This window comes from Pelophylax lessonae, assembly GCF_965119305.1.
Source record: "Pelophylax lessonae genome assembly, chromosome: 3".
NCBI lineage: Eukaryota > Metazoa > Chordata > Amphibia > Anura > Ranidae > Pelophylax > Pelophylax lessonae.
In genome coordinates, this window is record NC_138770.1 from 197,125,438 (window position 1) to 197,145,712 (window position 20,275).

The 20,275-nt window shown below is 47.4% G+C and overlaps 1 protein-coding gene across 1 annotated transcript in view; it reads left to right on the forward strand.

The window, feature by feature from the left end:
* Nucleotides 1-20,275, forward strand: part of GIGYF2 (GRB10 interacting GYF protein 2) — a 615,584-nt gene that overhangs the window by 306,760 nt on the left and 288,549 nt on the right. Inside the window, exons 9-11 of the mRNA XM_082251280.1 lie at nt 7,134-7,345; nt 9,100-9,280; nt 9,372-9,545. Of these exons, the coding sequence (XP_082107406.1) occupies nt 7,134-7,345; nt 9,100-9,280; nt 9,372-9,545 (567 nt within the window). The remainder of the gene's footprint in view (nt 1-7,133; nt 7,346-9,099; nt 9,281-9,371; nt 9,546-20,275) is intronic.

Genomic DNA, 20,275 nt, shown 5'->3' on the forward strand with positions numbered 1-20,275 from the left:
AGCACTTGGCAACGGAAGTTCTCCTCCCTTTCCCTGCAGTCTTCTGGGGCACTGACAGGTCCCACAAGACTGCATCCACGAATCCAGGATGCGCAGTGGGCACCGGCTGTGAAGCCGCAAGCTGTCGCATCCGGGTGCCCATAGTGAAGATGCCGGCACCGCTGAGGGAGGGCGGAGGATAAAGACAGCTGGGGAGAGCTCACCGCTGAACCATGGGACAGGTGAGTGTCTGTTTTTTAAAAGTCAGTAGCTACACTTATTGTAGCTGCTGACTTTTATTTTTTTTTAGCTGTGGCTGGAGCTCCTCTTTAATTACTGTACTTCTGTCAATTACTTTGTACTAAACTAGCGTAGAGAGGGATTGCTTCTTGAACGGTATCAACTAAAACTACTTTGGAACATAATGGATTGTATGGCCAGTCTAAGTGTGGTGGGATTTTTTTTTCTTTTGTTTAATGTGTGCCTATCTAATTTTCTACTCTGGTATACAAATAATTAGTTTAACAAAGTCCTAATTTTCCTAGGATCTTCAGGGAGCCACACCAGCATTTTGTGCAGGTAGATGGCATCAGGTGCTCAAAAATTTCCTTCTTTTGCTCTCCACCTACTTCAAATCTCCAGATTCCTATGTTATTTTTTTTTTTTTGCTGCTGTGATTCAACCTACTGTTTTCTTTGATCCCATTAAATGTTGAAGAAAAGCCACCCTGTCTTGCTTGCTCCTGAGATGGACTATGAGATGTGTAGAGTGCATAGAGCAGTGCAGATGACAACTAATGTGCAAAGCTTGTTACAAATTGAAATCTTTTAGGTGGAGGGAAGTTAAAAAAAATGTATAATTGCATAAGTGTGCACACCCTTAAACTAATACTTTGTTGAAGCACCTTTTGATTTTATTACAACACTGAGTCTTTTTGGGAATGAGTCTGTCAGCATGGCACATCTTGACTTGGCAATATTTGCCCACTCTTCTTTGTAAAAACACTCTTCTTTGCACAGCCCTCTTAAGATTAACCCACAGATTTTCAATCGGATTCAGGCCTGGGCTCTGGCTGGGCCATTCCAAAACTTTAATCTTCTGGTGAAGCCATTCCTTCATTTATTTATATGTATGCTTTGGGTCATTGTCATGCTGCAAGATGGGAGTTCCTCTTCATGACCAGCTTTCTAGCAGAAGCCTGAAGGTTTGTGCCATGAGCTTTGGCTGTCCTACATCCATTTAGCAACGCTTTTTCAAATGCTTTTCATACATGTACAGTTGCATTATCTTAGGATGTTTGAGGGACAGGTATATTAGTGGTTCAGGGTGGATAGATTCAGGCCTATTCATGTGTGAATGTGGTTATTAGCAGCAACAAGTCCACGGGTATTTTTCACAGTCTGCAGCTTTTTAGTGACTGTTTATTGTTTATCAGTTTACTACAATAAAATTGTTTTTTGCATTTCCCGATTTAGAGTTGAGCCTTGTTTTGCAACCTCTAGCAGGGGTGACCATTCTGGCACCCCTGTTCTTTGTTTTTGTGTCCAATACTTGGTTGCTTAGGCTCCCCAGTCGATACTTGACTGTATGGTGTGTAGACTATTAGGAAGTACCGTTCCCCAATATATAGGGTGGTTTTTCTCGGAATCCCTAGATACAGTTTTTGTTTTGTTGTGCCAATATTAACTGGTATTTGGAACTGTTCATAATTCCCCCTACCTTGACTAAGGCCCATGTTCCAGTTGAAGTAAAACATGCTTCACTGTGGGTATGATCTTTTGGTGATGTGCAGTGTTGCTTTTGCACCAAACATATCTTTTGGAATTATGGCTAAATAAAAAGGTCAACCTTGGTTTCATCAGATCATAACACATTTTCCCACATGTTTTTGGGAGACTTCAGATGTATTTTTTGCAAAATTTAGCCAGGCTTGGATGTTTTTATTAAGGCTTCTGTTAGGTAGACCAGTGGCAGTTAAGTCCTTTGTGCTGCATTTGTGGCACCAGTATCAGTGTTGATTAACCCTGGTTGCACTGACACTGATACTGGTTGCACTAATGCAGCACAAAGGGGTTAATTCACTGCCACTGGTCGGTCACTAATGCATCAGTGACCAGCAGTGGCAATACATTAGCCCCCTCATGCTGCTTAATACAAATACCACTGGTAATTAACCTCGCCTCAGCTCCCCCCCCCCCCCCCCCCCGTGCCCTTCTTTTTTAAAAATCCTGCCTCTGGCCTGGCGGCCCTTCTCTCATTGATGTCACTACTACGACTATGTGTTTGAACTAACACACCGGGAGAGCAGCCGCTAATAGCTATAACTAACTGAGCCCTTCACTTCCCTGTCAGCGGAGATATCCGCCTGACAGGGAAGTGAAGGGCTCACTTAGGTATAGCTATTAGCGACCGCCCGCTTGGTGTGTTAGTTCATACACCTAACAAACAAACAAAGAGCTGGGGGGCACACCCTGAATATGCATTTCTAAAGCTGGTGCAGCTATGATCCAAGCAACATGCATATTTACAGAGAATAGCGCACACATATGCAAAAGAAATGACTATCAAATATAAAGGCAATCAATAAATCAAAATGGGGATTTAGTCCCACCATATGGCCATATCGTGCTCAAGCCCACCACTACGTCAAAGTACCCCATTGTCAGTGGGTCCTACACTATCCATAAAAAGACGAATATCTCCGCTGACAGGGAAGTGAAGGGCTCACTTAGTTATAGCTATTAGCGGCTGCTCGCCCGGTGTGTTAGTTCATACACATAGTCGTAGTAGTGACCTCAATGAGAGGCGGGCCACCGGCCAGAGGCGTCATTTTTAAAACCTGCGCTGCGTCCCCCCTCCTCGCTGCGGCCATTCATTTCGGCACCTTTGACCCATTTTCGGCCTAAATGGGATAGGCCCATTATTTTCTGCCGAAATGGGATAGGCCCATTATTTTCAGGCCGAAATGGGATAGGCCCATTATTTTCAGGCGAAATGGGATAGGCCCATTATTTTCGGCCGAAATGGGATAGGCCCATTATTTTCGGCCGAAATGGGATAGGCCCATTATTTTCGGCCGAAATGGGACAGGCCCATTATTTTCGGCCGAAATGGGACAGGCCCATTATTTTCGGCCGAAATGGGACAGGCCCATTATTTTCGGCCGAAATGGGACAGGCCCATTATTTTCGGCCGAAATGGGACAGGCCCATTATTTTCGGCCGAAATGGGACAGGCCCATTATTTTCGGCCGAAATGGGACAGGCCCATTATTTTCGGCCGAAATGGGACAGGCCCATTATTTTCGGCCGAAATGGGACAGGCCCATTTTTGTTGCCGAAAATTTCGGTGCACCACTAGCTTCCATCCTGCCACTCTACCTCTTAGCCCAGACATATGTACTACACAGCCAGTACTTGCCAGATATTCCTGCAGCTTCTTTAATGTTGCTGTAGGCCTCTTGGCAGCCTCCCTGACCAGTTTTTTTCTGGTCTTATCCATTTTGGAGGGACATCCAGTTCTTGGTAATGTCACTGTTGTGCCATATTTTCTCCACTTGATGACTGTCTTCATTGTGTTCCATGTTTTATCTGTTGCCTTTTAAATTCTTTTGTACCCTTCTCCTTGCTGATGCCTTTTAACAATGAGATCCCTCTGATTCTGTGGAAGCTGTCGGTGGACCATGGCTTTTGCTGTAGGATGCGACTAAGAAAATGTCAGGAAATACCTACTAGAACAGCTGAACTTTGAACCTTATTTGGGGTTAACCAAAGGCACTTTAAATGACACGGGTGTGTAGTGATGGAAAAAGTTCTGAAATTATTTCATTGTCTCATTTTCTTTTTTTTTTTTTTTTTTACATCACCGAAACCTGACATTTTAACAGGGATGTGTAGACTTTTTATATCCATTGTAACTAGTGAGGCGGTGTTCAGGGAAACTGACTGGTGACCGTGTGAAATAAAAAAAAAAAAAAAATTAAATTATTTAAATATAAACAAAAAAATATTCCTTTTTTTTTTTTAAGATACAGTGACCAGAGTAATAGCGTTACCATAGTAGAGCTGCACAATGAATCATTAAGAAAATTGCAATCTCGATTAAACCCCCCCCCCCTCCCCTCCTCACGATCTCAAAACTGCATTTCCTCAATTCATACAGAGCAGAGCTGTTCTCTGCTTACTCACAGCTGTCAAAAAAAAAAAAAAAAAAAGCCTCTGGCAAATGTTTATCCACATTGCCAAGGCTTGGGAGATAAAGGAGCTGTAAACATAACATTTTACAATGTATTTCGTTCTTTTAGATCAAAAGAATGAACTGTCTGTGAGGGCAGTTTAACCGCTTAAAGACTGAACCTTTTTCTGACACTTGTTGCGTAAGTTAATTAAAATCAGTATTTCTCTTTCGTTCATCGATGGACATAGCACTCATACATCATAACTAGTGGTTATATTGCCCCTCGCAGGAGTAGGACTAGGCAGAACAAAAAACATCTAGCTATGCCAATGGGCCATCCTCAGCTAGTATAATACCCCCCCCCCCCTCTCTGCTCTAGGTAATCCGTTTTAATCTGTCTAGTCAAGAGTAAGGACCTAGACTCCCAGCTGGGATCTCTGGTCCTCGCAATTTTCTCCTTCCTTGCATCTTTTTTTTGTCTTGGGAGATCTACAATCAACTGCCAGCCAACATGTGAAGACCGCAGCTACGTGCTAGGTTGGCCACGACATTGCCTCACAAGCAGAGGCTGGCCTGCGAGTGCATGAAAGTGCTGGGCCTGGTGGCCTCTGCCTTTTGAGGCGGTTTAGTTTTCTCAGTTCCATACCAGACCTCTGCAAAAAGATTCTGGCCAAATGGAACAAGGATCCGCTGTCATTGCACAATCTGATCATGTTGAGTCGAGGTACGAGGGGGTCTCTACTATGGTTGCTCCGCTCACCAGCGCTTTGTCTGATTAAAATCTTTTCTTCCCCTGTATTAAACTGTGGTCACCACGGATGCCAGGCTGTCCGGGTGGGGAGGTGACTTTGGCCTGTACTCGGCCCAAGATGTTTGGACTCGAGAGGAGTCCAGTCTGCCAATCAACATCCTGGTGATTAGAGCGATCAGACTGTCTCAATGGACGGACCGTCTGCAGGGATGCCCTGTGAGGATACAATCTGACAATGCCATGGCTGTGGCATATGTCAATCATCAAGGGGGGCACCAGGAGTGCCCTGGCGCCCCGGGAAGTAGCCTGTTTCTTGAGGTGGGCAGAACTATGTTCCGTCCTTCTCTGCTGTGCACATTCCAGGGGCAGAGAATGGGCAAGTGGAATATCTGTCAGCAGACGTTGGCTCTGGGAGAATGGTCTCTTCACCCAAAGGTGTTTCATCAGCTGTGCCTTCGGTGGGGATTACCCCCGATGTGGACTTTACCTCCTGTCTCAGCAGAAAGGTGCAGAGGTTTGTGTCAAGGTCTCGGGATCTGCTGGCCAATGCTGCAGAAGCCCTTGTGGCCCCTTGGGGTCAGTATTGTCTGATTTACGCCTTTCCTCCAATACAACTTCTGTCGAGACTGCTACGCAGAATCGAGGTAGAAGGGATTCCAGTCAATGTGGTGGCACCAGATTGGCCTCGCCTGTCTTGGTACGCAGGCCCGGTATGGCTGGTAGCAGACTTCCCTTGGAAACTTCCTCTCAGGGAAGACTTTGTCTCGGGGACCAATTTTCCTTCCTGCTTTACAGTCGCTGGCTTTAACAGCCTGGCTATTGAAAGCCAGGTGCTGAAGGACAGAGCGCTGTCAAAGTCGGTGATTCCTACTTTGTTAATAGATGGGAAATTTATTTCCAGGAAAGTTTATCATAGAGTTTGGAAGGCGTACGTTACTTGGTGTGAGTCCTGGGGGTTTTTTCCCCGTTCCTTTCCTGTGTCTTGCCTGTTTGAGTTTCTACAACTAGGTGTAGATCAAAGTTTGGCTCTGGGCACTATCAAGGGTCAGATCTCCGCTTTGGCCATATTTTTCCAAAGGCCGTTGGCTGTGATGTCCTTGGTTCACACCTTGTGCAGGAGGTTTGCCATTTTGCTCCTCCGGTGCCATTCCTGGTACCTCCATGGGATCTTAATTTGGTACTGTCGGTACTTCAAGTCTCCTTTTAAAAACTTTTGTGAACTTCCTCTGGTCACTTTGTCACTGAAGGTGGCCTTTTTAGTCACTATTACTTCTGCACGTAGGGTGTCGGAGCTGGCTGCGTTGTTCTGTCAGTCACCTTACCTGGTGATTCATAGGGACAAAGTGGTGTTGCGACCCTGTCAGGCATTCCTTGCTAAGGTTGTCTCGGGGTTTCATTTGAATGAAGAGATTGTGTTACCGTCCTTATGTCCTAAGCCAAAACATCCTAAAGAAATTGCTTTAATTCCTTAAATAGATTTAATCCGATTCTTTGTTTGTTCTTACAGATGGACCTCCTAAGCGGCAAGGTGGCTACATGGTTGTCTGTACACGCATTCAAAAAATTTTATAAAGTGGATGTGCTAGCATCTTTGGATGCAGCGTTCGGCTGCAATGTATTTGCAGCCTACGGTTGGGGGTGTAATTGTTTTTTTTTTTTTTTTTTAATTCCTGGTGGTGAGCTCCAGTTGTTCCTGGTTGAGCTACGGTTTTACTTGGTTGGCTATGTTTAGCTTTGTTGGGAATTATCTATTGCTGTGTTTTTCCCACCCCTCATATTGACACTTGTTTGGGACATCCCAATGATCTAGAAGACATGGAGCTGTGTCCGTCAGTGAACGATAGAGAGAGCTGGATTTTTGTCTTACCATAAAATTATATTCTCTGAGATTCACTGACGGACACAGCACCCGCCCCTCTGGTTGAGTTATGTATTCTTCTGACACTGCTTGTTACAAGCTGAAGTCTTGCAGCATGAAGTGATGGTATACCCTCTGGGACTGCTTCAGGGTCGTACCCAAAATTGTTTCCGCCTTGTTCTACTCCTGAAGAGAGCAGCATAAGCCCAATGGTCTATTAGACATGGAGCTGTGTCCGTCAGTGAACCTCAGAGAAAATTTTATGGTAAAGACAACAATCCAGTTTTTTGCACTGATTGTAAAGTGGAGGTGGAGATCTTCTGATCAACTTATTCAGTTTTATTATATTTTTTCTTGTTTTTCACAAAGATGGAACTCGGGGTCCTGGCTGGAGAGAACATCCAGATCGGCGTAGGCGGTTTGAGTTTGACTTTCGAGATGATGAACGCGGTTACCGAAGGACACGCAGTGGCTCAGGAAGTGCAGAAGAGGAAAGGGACAGCTTGCCAGAATGGTGCCTGGAAGATGCTCAAGATGAGACGGGCACCTTTGACTCCTCGGGGGCATTCCTACCTTCCAAGGTGTAGTATCATGGTCAAAATACTGTAATGCTTTAATTCCCATTATTGGTTTACGTTGACTCCATACGTTTTCTGCTTTTTTCCCTTCTATGTTCACCATGTTGTCCTTCTACTGGAAATTGTTCAGTAATGCTAATTAATATTAAACCTCTCAATGTTATGGCTTCTTTGTGAAATACTGTATTAAGCATAGCAGAAAGGCACCAAAGGTGAGTACACCCCTCAGCTTTTCGGTTGTCCAGCTTGTATAACAGTGTATAGCTCAAAACACAGCCATTAATGTCTAAACCACTGGCAACAAAAGTGAGTACACCCCTAAGTGAATATGTCCAATTTGGGCCCAAATGTCAATATTTTGTGTTTTCCAGCACTACCCTCTTGGGCATGGAGTTCACCAGAGCTTCACAGGTTGCCACTGGGGTCCTCTTCCACTACTCCATGAGACATCACAGAGCTGGTGGATGTTGGAGACCTTGCGCTCCTCTACTTTCCGTTTGAGGATGCCCCACAGATGCTAAATAGGGTTTAGGTCTGGAGACATGCTTGGCTAGTCCATCACCTTTACCCTCAGCTTCTTTAGCAAGGCAGTGGTCGTCTTGGAGGTGTGTTTGTGGTCGTTATAATGTTGGAATGCTGCCCTGCGGCCCAGTCTCCAAAGGGAGGGATCATGCTCTGCTTTAGTATGTCACAGTACATGTTGGCATTCATGGTTCCCTCAATGATCTGTAGCACCCCAGTGTCGACAGCACTCATGCAGTCCCAGACCATGACACTCCCACCACCATGCTTGACTGTAGGCAAGACACACTTGTCTTTGTACTCACCTGGTTGCTGCCACACACGCTTAACACCATCTGACCCAAATAAGTTTATCTTGGTCTTATCAGACCACAGGACATGGTTCCAGTAATCCATTTCCTTAGTCTGCTTGTCTTCAGTAAACTTTGCGGGCTTTCTTGTGCATCATCGTTGGAAGAGGCTTCCTTCTGGGACGACAGCCATGCAGACCAATTTGATGCAGTGTGCAGCGTATGGTCTGAGCATTGACAGGCTGAACCCCCCACCCCTTTAACCTCTTCAGCAATGCTGGTGGCACTCAAACCTCTATTTCCCAAAGACAACCTCTGGATATGATGCTGAGCACAAACACTCAACCCCTTTGGTCGACCATTGCGAGGCCTGTTCTGAGTGGAACATGTCCTGTTAAACCGCTGTATAGTTTTGGCCACTGTGCTGCAGATCAGTTTCAGGGTCTTGGCAATCTTCTTATAGCCTAAGCCATCTTTATGTAGCGCAACAATGTTGAACTTCTAGTGACCAGTATGAGAGAGTGGGAGAGAACACCAAATTTAACAAACCTGCTTCCCATTCACACCTGAGACCTTGTAACGCTAAAGAGTCGCATGCCATTGGTGAGGAAAAATGGCTAATTGGGTCCAATTTGGACCTTTTCACTTAGGGGGTGTACTCTTTTGTTGCCAGCTGTTTAGACATTAACGGCTGTATGTTGTTGTTTTGAGGGGACAGCAAGTTTACACTGTTATACAAGCTGTACACTCGCTACTCTACATTGTAGCAGTGCCATTTCTTCAGTTGTCATATGAAAAGATCTAAAATATTTACAAAAATGTAATGGATTTGCTCAGTTTTGCGAGATACTCTAGCTGGATATTAACGAAATAAAAACAAAAATGATATATAAATGTTTATGTAAGTTATTCTCTGTTTAAATCGTACAATTTGAAATTTTTCAGAAGGTGCAGAAGGAGCCAATTCCTGAGGAGCAGGAGCTGGACTTCCGTCCCTCTGTGGAGGGAGAGGAGCATTCTGACTGTGATGGCAGCATCCCAGAGGAGGTCAGTGAGGCTGACTCCGGCCTGGCCACAGTAGAAGCAAATGAGGCGTGCAGAATGGACAACCTTGAAGACAGGCAAAGTATAGTTGGTCGCTATAAATAATGTTACTTATGATACAAGAAGGATTGTAATACTAAATGTGTACATTTTTGTTGTCTGTGTTATCTTAGTGGCCAGGCCTCCTGAATCGGAGCACAGGACACTATCTCCAGTCATGAAGACTGATCTTGGTGATGAGCCATCTGTCCAAAAAAATACTGATCCCCCAGTGTCCAGTAACACTAAGCAGGAAGTCCAACCCCAAACACCTCCCAAAACACCAACCCCACCAAACCACAAAGAAGGTGAGAATTTGCCTTTTAATACTTTTATTAAAGATGGAATTTTGGTTTATTAGATAACCTGTGCAGGGTAATGGATTATTTAAATGCTGTCGCCTCCTCCTCCAAACAGCAACACAAACCTCAATTTAAAAGCAACAGGACTTATCACTGCTGCAGTCTGCCCAGGACCAGGCAGAATTTATGTCCCTTACTGTCTCAGCTGGCCTACCCAAAGGGAATGGTCAGTTGACATGTGAATTGAGCTTTTTTTTCCCCCCACCTTTCAGTTACCTTTTCAAGAACACTATGCTCCGATTTCACCTGAGCTGGCCAATTAACATCACCCCATTATAAGCCCTACCCTGAAAATAAGACCTAGTAAATCTCCTTAAAAACACTTTTTAAATGTTGGCTAGTGTCTCTGTTTGCTGCTATATTTAAAACAAACAGGATTACACCCACCGCTGCCCCGCCGGAGGTCCTCTTCTCTCCTCCCGGCTGATGTCTGCTGCTGCTTCTTCTTCTGCGCACGTCAGCCGGGGATCGCGGCTATTCTCTTTCCTCCCCTCCTACCTCCAGATGTCGTCTTCGGCGCACTGACGTCAGTGGCAATCTCAGCTCTTCTTTTTTCCTCCTCTCCTCCTGCTGATGTCTGCGCCCCCCTCCCTCTTTAGTGCACATAGCGGGCTGACGTCACCACAGCCGAACTCTTCTCTCTAATCATCACCTCAGAGATAAAAACTGTTAAACAGGTACTTTTACTGGTATACCAGTATAAATCTGCACTGAACCTCATACATTGCTGTAAATGAGAGATAAGGACCAATGGTTCAAAGGGAAATAAAGATGACTGTACCGGTATTTGAATAAATGTTGTTTAATGTACATACCGTAAATAAGCCCTACCCTGAAAATAAGCCCCAGTGTGTTTTTTGTGACTAAAATTAATATAAGACCTGGTCTTATTTTCGGGGAAACACGGTAGGAAGATGGACGTCTTCTGTTAAGCTCTGCTGTGTGGAAGCCTAGCCTGTTTTTAGCCTACCACATTTTTCTCTATCGTTCATTGACTGACGCAGTCTCTGATGCATATCAGTAGGGTTATGCTACCCCCTATAGGAGTAGGACACTAGGCAGAAAAAAGTTCTGGTTGCGCCTATGGGCAATCCCAGTGGGTATACCCTCTCTCTTCCTGCATAGCATGTCAGTTTAAATCTGCCTAGTCAGGAGTAAGTAACTAGTTCCTTGCTGGGAAAGTTTTTTTTTTTTTTCCTAGATATTTTTTAGCTCGCTTTTCTCCGGATTTTTTCCTGTGAGCTCTACAAGCAACTATGCCGGATCTGGGCAACAGTCTGGCTGTGTAGATCCAGTGGTCACCCCAGCCGGCCAACGAGCGCGCGCAAGGCTTAGCTCCACGCTGGGTCGGCCACGACATAGTCCTACTGGACGGGGACTGGCCCCGCGAGTAAAAAGTCTTGCCATGTCGCATACGACCGGGTATAGGCCCGAGTCGCAGCATTCCTGTTTGGACGACAGCCCCCCCACTTCGGCGGAGATGGGTTCTGTCAGGAGATGGTGCCCGCCTGTTCTGGTATGGTGAGTAAATGTTCCCCCCTTTTTCCCCTGGCGGATTGTGGGGAAGACGCGGGCCCCTCCCTGGATGGGTCGGACCTTTACAATCCCAGGTCCCATTCTGTCTTGTCACGCGCCTCCCACCTACCCCCCACTGCTGGGAGCTATTGGGTCTACTCCCGGGGGCCGGGGCCACGCTTCAGGCCGCATGTCGGGGCGGGGGGGGGTGTGCCGCTGGACGCGTGATCGTGCGGGGGGGGGGGGCATGTGTGTCTCAACCTGTTACTTCAGGGCCTTCCTTCCAAACAATCCCATTCTGGAGTCTGGGGGGTCCCCACGAGGGTCCTCAATTGTTGTGCGGGCCCGCTATTTTATTGCAGCCTCGTGCTCAGGAGATTGGTGGCCATCTTGGTACACCCGACACAGCCATTTTGCGGTGGCTTTTTCTCATAGGAATCAGGATAGGAGTTCCTGGAGGCGGTTTTTGTGGGCGTATCCCCTCCCTATACCCTAAGCTGCTCTTCAGATCCTCCTCTTTTGGATCAAGATTTCTTCGAACATGTGCTGTGCAGACGTTTTGAGCCTCCTGGTGCATCTTTGGTACAGTGAGTCTGGGGCCTCTCTCTCTGCTGGGGGTCTCCAGTGCGCTTTGCCTGACCTCTGGGGGGTGCTGTGGCGCGGTGGGACGCTTTTAAAAAAAAAAAAAAAAAATTTTGTGTCATTTTTTTCAACTTTTACTGACGGGTTCCCCTGGTGCAACATGGACCTTAAAGATCATGTGTCCCCATCACGGCCTTCCGGACCCCAGCTGTCTGCAGATGCCATTTTGACGGTCCTGGAATAGTTTGTGTCCCGGGTGGAGGTGGCCTTTAAAGGGCAAGGTGCTAAGATACTACCTCCGCCCACCCCTGCCTCATCTGATGTCTCAGTCTCAGATTCTGAGTCACTCAGCCGCCACAGACGGGGGTCTCCCTGGATGACATTTCTACCTTCACTGCCACGCAAGATCAGGCGCTGGTGGATGCACTGGTTGCATCTGAGCGTGAAACCCTAAACATGGAGGACACAGCTGCGACGGAGGCGCAGGTTACGTTTGGCAATCACAAGCCATTCAGAGCAGCAAAGGGTTTGTCCCTTTCCCGCGTATTTTGACGCCATGCTCAAAAAAGAATGGGACTGCCCAAAGTGTTCCCCTGGGATGCCTAAGCGGATTGCTAGATGCTACCCTTCTGAGCAGTCCCTTATAAAGAAGTGGGGTGGACCCTCCGGTCTCAAGACTGAATAAAGCTACCATAATCCCAGTGGAGGATTCCCCATCTTTTAAGGATATGACGGACAGAAAGGCGGAGCCTGTGGCCCGCAATATGTACTCCCTGGCGGGGTCTGCTCTAAGACCGGTGTTTACGGTTGCCCTTGTCTCGCAAACATTGAATAGGCTAAGTTGCTACGCCGTGACCTGGAGGGGAAAGAATTCCCCCTGCCTTTGCGGAGCTGTTAAACAAGCTGATGCTGGGGCTGAAATTTGTTTGCAATGCCGTGCTGGATACTGCTCCCATATTGGGCTGGCTCTCTGTTTCGGCAGTGGTCCTCCGGTGTATACTTTGGCTGAAGTGCTGGTCTGCGGATCAGACATCAAAGAAGGTCTCGACTGATATACATTTTCAAGGTGTTCGCCTGTTAAGGGCTTCTCTTGATGACATTTAACAAAAAGTCTCACAGGAGGTAAGAGTACCTCTCTCCCACAGGCTAACAAGGGTAAGTACCCTCATCGCAGACAGGGTACCGCCTCAGCACACAAGAAGTTTTTTTGTCCCTCAGGGTCACTCGATAAGGAGAAGCCCTTCAAGACTCCCTCGGGCGGTTCCAAACGACCCTGGTCTGGTAAACAAAAACCTTGTTTCTGTCGCTCATTGACAGACGTAGTCTTCTTGATTCACAAGAACTGGGTTATGTTGTCTCCGCAGGAGTAGGACTAGGCAGAAAAGAAAAAACGTTCTGGCTCCACCCTAGGGGCAGTCCCAGAGGGTATATCCTCCCTCTCTCTGCTACAAGGCATCAGTTTTTTTCTGTCTAGTCAGGAGTAAGGACCTAAGTTCCTTGCTGGGATCTCTGGTCCTGGCAAGATTTTTTTTTTTTAGAAAGAATATTTTTTAGGTAGTTCTTTCTCCAGTGTTGTTTTTTTTCCTGTGAGATCTTCAAGCAAATACGCCGGACTGGGCGACACCAGTGGTCACCCCAGCCGGCCTACGAGCGCGCGCAGACCATTGCATTGCGCTTGGTCGGCCGCGACACATTCAAGTAAGTATGCGGGGCCGGGCGACGGGCTGGATGTTGAGATCCAGTGGTCACCCCGGTTTCTGCCTACGAGCGCGTGCAGACCAGAGCTCCGCGCTGGGTCGGCCGCGACGGAGTCCCATTGGAGGGACTGACCTTGCGAGTTAAAAGTCTCGCTTGGACGCCAGGAACCAGAGAGTCGAGGTGTCCGGAGTGGTCCACAACCCCCCACCCCGGTGGAGAGGGTATTGTGAAGAGAGGGTGCCTGTCGGTTCGGTATGGTGAGTAAACGTTCCCTTTTTTCCTCGTTATGAGGCAGTATGAATTATGGGCCCCTCCATACATGGTCAGTATCTGTCTGACACTAAAAGAGTCCCCCTTGTAAATACAGCATGTGTTTGGTGGGAAGTGGACTTGGTTTGAGAGCTAACACTCTACCCAGCAGACTGTAGTATTACAGCAGACATAGGAGGTATAATCCTACCTTAATTGTAGTGTACCTCCTGCAGATCGATAAACCGCCATTTAGCAGAGATGCAGGTGGATGTGCTGGGAAAAATGATTTCGGCAGTCCGCCGCCATTTTGCCGTAGACCGGGTGCATGAATGTCCTCAGGTCACGCCGGCCGCCATGTTTTTGGAGTCTATTGTCTCCTGTATGGGGGCGGCCATGTTTGATGAGCCCAGCTACCTCGTGGAGAGCTGGGAACGCCGGAAGGCGTACACACGGGGCGGAGCCACGTCCTTCTACCCGGGAAAACGAACACAGCTCTTTCCAGTCTGTAAAAGACAGACGCTGACTGCAGTTGGTTGGAAACTTCTCTGCATCGGGTGGTGAGCCTTGAGGGTCCCTCTCTCTCTCTGTGGGGATCGAGAAGCAGGTACTCTGAGGGGCGCTATTGCGCTAGGGGGATACACATAAAAAAAAAAAAAAAAAAGAGGTATTTTTTATTGAAAAAAAAAAAAAGTTTGTTTTTTTCTGGCAAAGGTGTCCTGAATTAACATGGACCCTGCCACTCATGTATCTCCACCGGATCCCCTCGAGGTGTCTGCAGGATCCTCCAGCACCCCACTGACGGTTGAATCATTGTCAGCTATTATGGAAACTTTTGTCCCGGGTGGAAGTGGCTTGTCAGGGACAGGGCGCAAGAAAGCGACCCCCGCCTAACCCCTTATTATCTGAAACTTCGGATTCAGAATCTGAGCCTATTTCTGCAGTTGCAGGTACTTCATCTGGGATTGGTGTCTCGGGTACTGTCTCTTCAGACAGTGAGGAGGATGTTTCAGCATCAGCCATAGCCCGAGAGGAAGCGTTGGTAAACGCACTCATTGTATCTGTTCAAGAAACCTTAAGATTACAGGGTATTCCGTCGGAAATAGCTGAAACTGAAATCCCTTTTGGGACTAAAAAACGCATCAAAGTGGCGAAGGTTTTTCCGTTGCCCAAATGTTTTGGCAATCCAATCAAAGAAGAATGGAGTCTGCCAAAACGCACCTCTGCTACTTCTAAACGCATTAACAGGTGTTATCCGTTTGAGGAAACCCTCATTAAGAAGAAATGGACAGAACCACCTGTGGTGGATTCACCAATTGCTAGATTGAATAAAGCCACGGTTATTCCTTTACAAGACGCTCCGTCTTTTAAAGATCCAGTGGATCGCAAGATAGAACCTATGTCTCGCACCATGTTTTCCTTGATTGGATCAGCTTTCAGACCAATAATTGCTATTGGTCTGGTTTCGCAGACTGTAACTGAATGGACCAAGTGGTTACGCCGGGACTTAGAAGAGGTCCCTCAGGCGGTATCAGATTTGTTGGAACAAATGATACAGGGGTTACAGTTTGTGTGTGATGCGGCGTTAGACGCCACTCCATTATTGGCGCGAGCATCAGTCTCAGCAGTGGTTCTCAGGCGTACACTGTGGCTAAAAGGTTGGTTAGCCGACCAAGGTTCCAAAAAAGCATTGGCTAATATCCCCTTTTTAGGAGAGCGTCTATTTGGAGCCAACTTAGATGAGATCATTAAGGATCTCACGGGTGGAAAGAGCACCTTTTTACCGCAAAATGTTAAGGGTAAAGGAACTCGTCAAAAACGAGGGCCTTCTTTCTCTGCTCACAAAAAGTTTTTTCGTCCCGCGGGTGAAAAAATTAAGTCCTCCAAAGCTCCTTCAGGAGGCTTCAGGGGAAGTTGGTCGGGCAAGCAAAAGCCCGCCCCCTCCAGACCTGAAGATAAATCGTCCAAAGCCTGAAGGTGCGCCCCCACCCATAATTGGGGTGGGGGGACGTCTTCGCCGGTTCCCGGATCCATGGCTTTCCAGAATCCCGGACAAGTGGGTTTGCAAAGTCATAAGGTCAGGGTACAAGATCGAGTTTCGATCTCTCCCACCGGCGCGATTCTTCCCTTCCAATATCCGACTATCCCCAGATCGTCTAGAAGATCTGCGGAGAGCAGTCACGGATTTACTACAACAAGGAGTGGTAGTCCACGTTCCTTGGACAGAACGTTTTCAAGGGTTTTATTCAAACCTATTTACAATACCCAGGAAAGAGGGCAAAGTGCGTCCAATTCTGGACTTAAGGGCACTCAATTCCTTTCTCAACATAAGGAAATTCAAGATGGAATCCATTCGCACAGTAGCAGCCTTCCTGCATCCAGGGGATGTCCTAGCGTCCATAGACATCAAGGACGCCTATCTTCACATTCCCATTTTCGCAGGACATCAGCGGTTTCTACGCTTTTCCGTAGAAGAGAACCACTATAAGTTTGTGGCGTTACCTTTCGGTCTCGCCACGGCTCCTCGGGTCTTCACGAAGGTGTTGGCCCCAATGTTGGCACTACTGCGCCAAAGAGGCATATCGATTCTAGGTTACCTAGACGATCTCCTGCTCCATGCAGAGTCTCCTCAGACCCTGCTACAAAACATAGAAATTACTATAATTTCTTTACAGGAATTCGGGTGGCTGGTGAACCAGCAAAAGTCATTTCTGGTTCCCACCCAGAGGCTCGAATATCTGGGTCTAATTCTAGACACAGTCAGGTCAAGAGTTTTCCTTCCGGTAGGGAAACTCCGGAAGATTCAATCAGCAGTCCAGTTGTTACTATCCAACAGCTGGTCTTCTCTTCGAACTTGCATGAGGGTTCTGGGGTTGATGGTGGCTTCCTTCGAAGCAGTCCAATTTGCCCAGTCCCATACCCGAATTCTTCAGCAAGAGATTCTTCTCAGATGGAATCGGAAACCGGAATCCCTGGACAATCGGATCCGATTGAGCAAACAGACCAGAGAGTCTCTGGTCTGGTGGCTTCGGTCTCCGATGCTCAGCCAGGGAAAGTCATTTCTGCCAATATATTGGACGATAGTGACCACGGATGCCAGTCTATCCGGATGGGGAGGAATTCTCGGTCAGTTATCTGTCCAGGGACTTTGGTCCCTGGAAGAATCCAGGTTGCCGATAAATGTATTGGAACTGAGAGCGATCAGACTTTGTCTGATTCACTGGACCGAGCAGCTCCAGGGCAGCCCGGTTCGGATCCAGTCGGACAACGCCACGGCCGTGGCTTATGTCAATCACCAGGGGGGCACCAAGAGTGTCCGAGCGGCCAAAGAAGTGGCTTGCATTCTTCGCTGGGCGGAACGATTTGTTCCAGCTATCTCTGCGGTGTTCATTCCGGGGGTGGAGAATTGGCAGGCAGATTATCTCAGCCGTCAGACTCTGGATCAGGGGGAATGGTCCCTCCATCCAGAAGTTTTCCACCAGTTGTGCCTACGGTGGGGCACCCCGGATGTGGATCTGTTGGCATCACGATTCAACAGGAAAGTACAGAGATTCGTGGCTCGCTCCCGCGATCCTCTAGCAGAGACCGCAGACGCACTGATCGCCCCGTGGGGGCAATACCAGCTAATGTATGCCTTCCCTCCTCTCGGGTTACTGCCAAGACTTCTTCGCAGGATAGAGGAGGAAGGAATTCCAGTAATCCTGGTAGCTCCGGACTGGCCTCGCCGAGCGTGGTACGCCGACGTGGTCAGACTGGTGGCGGACGTCCCGTGGAGACTTCCTCTCAGGGAGGACCTACTGTCTCAGGGACTGATCTTCCATCCTGCTTTACGATCGCTGGCTTTAACGGCCTGGCTATTGAGACCCAGGTGCTGAAGGACAAGGGATTGTCAGCTTCAGTTGTTCCTACTCTAGTTAAAGCAAGGAAAGCGACTTCCAGAAAGATTTATCATCGTACATGGAAGTCCTACATTGCATGGTGTGAACCTCTGGGGTTCCGTCCACGGTCTTATTCGGTTAGTAGAATATTAGCTTTTCTGCAACAAGGGGTTGAGCAGAAACTGGCCTTGAGCACTATCAAGGGTCAGGTCTCAGCATTAGCTATCTTCTTTCAGAAGCCTTTGGCTACTCATTCCTTGGTGCGGAATTTCATCCAGGGGGTGCGACATCTGGCTCCGCCAGTGCGCGCGCCGTTACCACCCTGGGATCTTAATTTAGTATTGTCGGTTCTTCAGAAAACCTCCCTTTGAAGATATTAGGGAGATTCCTCTACCTACGTTGTCCCAGAAGGTGGCCTTCTTGGTGGCTATCACTTCTGCACGCAGGGTGTCAGAACTGGCCGCTTTATCTTGTCGTTCCCCATATCTGGTGGTTCATAGAGATAAGGTGGTTCTTCGTCCGAATCCATCCTTCCTACCAAAAGTGGTTTCAGAATTTCATCTGAATGAAGAAATTGTATTACCTTCCCTGTGTCCTAAGCCCAGTCATCCTCGGGAGTTTGCCTTACACTCCTTGGATGTGGTCCGGGCGATCAGGGTATACTTGAAAACGACAGACTCGTTTCGCAAGACGGATTCACTTTTTGTGATCCCGGATGGACCCAAAAAGGGGTTGCCTGCATCTGCCGCGACTATTTCCAAATGGATCAGACAGACGGTGGTACAGGCTTATTCTATTAAGGGTCGGGAGCCCCCGTTCCCTGTTAAGGCGCACTCCACTCGGGCGCTTAGTGCGTCATGGGCCTTTCGCCATCAGGCGTCAGTGGTCCAGGTGTGCAAGGCGGCTACCTGGTCGTCGCTGCATACCTTTACAAAACATTATAAAGTTGATGTAATGGCATCGTCTGATGCCTCGTTTGGCCGCAAGGTTTTGCAGGCCGCCATTTGAGGAGACCAGTGGTCTACCTCGAGGGTTTTTTTCCGTTGGAAATTTTCATTTGAGTCTCATTCTTTGTTTATAATGAGCCTTTAAAACTTCTAGTTTGGCACCGGTTGGGCCTTCTAGATTGGATTTTGATTTCGGTCAATCCCACCCCTCATTTGTGGCACTGCTTCTGGATGTCCCAGTTCTTGTGAATCAAGAAGACTACGTCTGTCAATGAGCGACAGAGAAAATCGGATTTTTGTAAGATCTTACCGTAAAATCCTTTTCTCTTAGCTCATTGACAGACGTAGTACCCGCCCCTCTATCATTGAGTTGGGTTGGGTTAAATTCTCTGTTGCTGCTTTGTGACAGAACTGATGCCTTGTAGCAGAGAGAGGGAGGATATACCCTCAGGGACTGCCCCTAAGGTGGAGCCAGAACGTTTTTTCTTTCTGCCTAGTCCTGCTCCTGCGGAGACAACATAACCCAGTTCTTGTGAATCAAGAAGACTACGTCTGTCAATGAGCTAAGAGAAAAGGATTTTACGGTAAGATCTTACAAAAATCCGATTTTACAGGTAAGATTTTACAAAAATTCAGTTTTCTCCAGACCGGAGGACAAGGCCACCTCGCCCTGAAGGTGAACCGTATCTGGTGTGGGGGTACGACTTTGTGGGATTTCGGACCTGTGGCTGTCCTGGATACAAGACAAATAGGTTCAGGAGGTCATACGGTCCGCTTACAAGATAGAGTTTTGGTCCATACCGCAGGTACGGTTTTTCCCTTACAATGTGCGACTGTCCCGGATTGCTTACAGGCTCTCTTCGGAGCAGTTCAGGACCTGGTACAACAGGGTGTAACATTTCCGGTTCCGTGCGCGGAACGTTTTCAGGGTTTTTATTCAAACCGGTTTGCAGTCCCCAGGAAGGAAGGCAAGGTGCGTCCGATCCTGGACCTGAAGGCACTGAATTGCTTTGTGCAAATTCAAAAATTCAAGATGGAATCAGTTTGCATGGTGGTGGCTTCCCTTCAGGGGGATTTTCTGGCCTCCATAGACATCAAAAATGCCTACATTCACATCCCAATATGTGCAGGACATCAACGGTTTCACCATTGGAGAGGATCAGTATCAGTTTGTGGCATTACCCTTTGGTCTCGCCTAGGCATGTGACGGTATCAGATTTCCATGCTGCGATTAATTGATTAAGGTTTTGCCACGGTATACGGTATTATCACGGTATTCAATTATTAAACCTAAATTATTAAATTTCTACTTCACTTCAATTTCATTGCTGAATTTAGGGACTTTGGTTGACTTTTGCACATTATTATGTAGTCAGTCAGTACAGACTCTGTGAACCAGGCTTAAAATAAGCCATCAAGCAGTGTCTGGCCTACCTGGTGATGACTGGTCCTGGCGCTCGGCTTCGATCCAATGGCCTGGTCATTAGGGGCTAAATCCTTGCGGCCCAGAAGTGGTTAAACTTGCAGGAGGACCGGTGTTTTTATTTATAAATTACTTTACTATTGCCTTAGGCCTGGTTCACATGTATGCAGGTTGGTGGTTCACATTTGCACAGGCATAACAGCCCATTGATCTGAATGGGCTGTTATGCCCTCATTTTCCGCAGAAAAAAGGGGCATGCAGCATTTTAAAAAAATGCAGTGGCCTTGAAATCCATCCCGCTTTTGCACCATGCAACTTACCTGCAGTTCCTGCTCTGGCAAGCTTTCTGCATTTTTAAATACATGGGCCCAGCATTTAAAAACA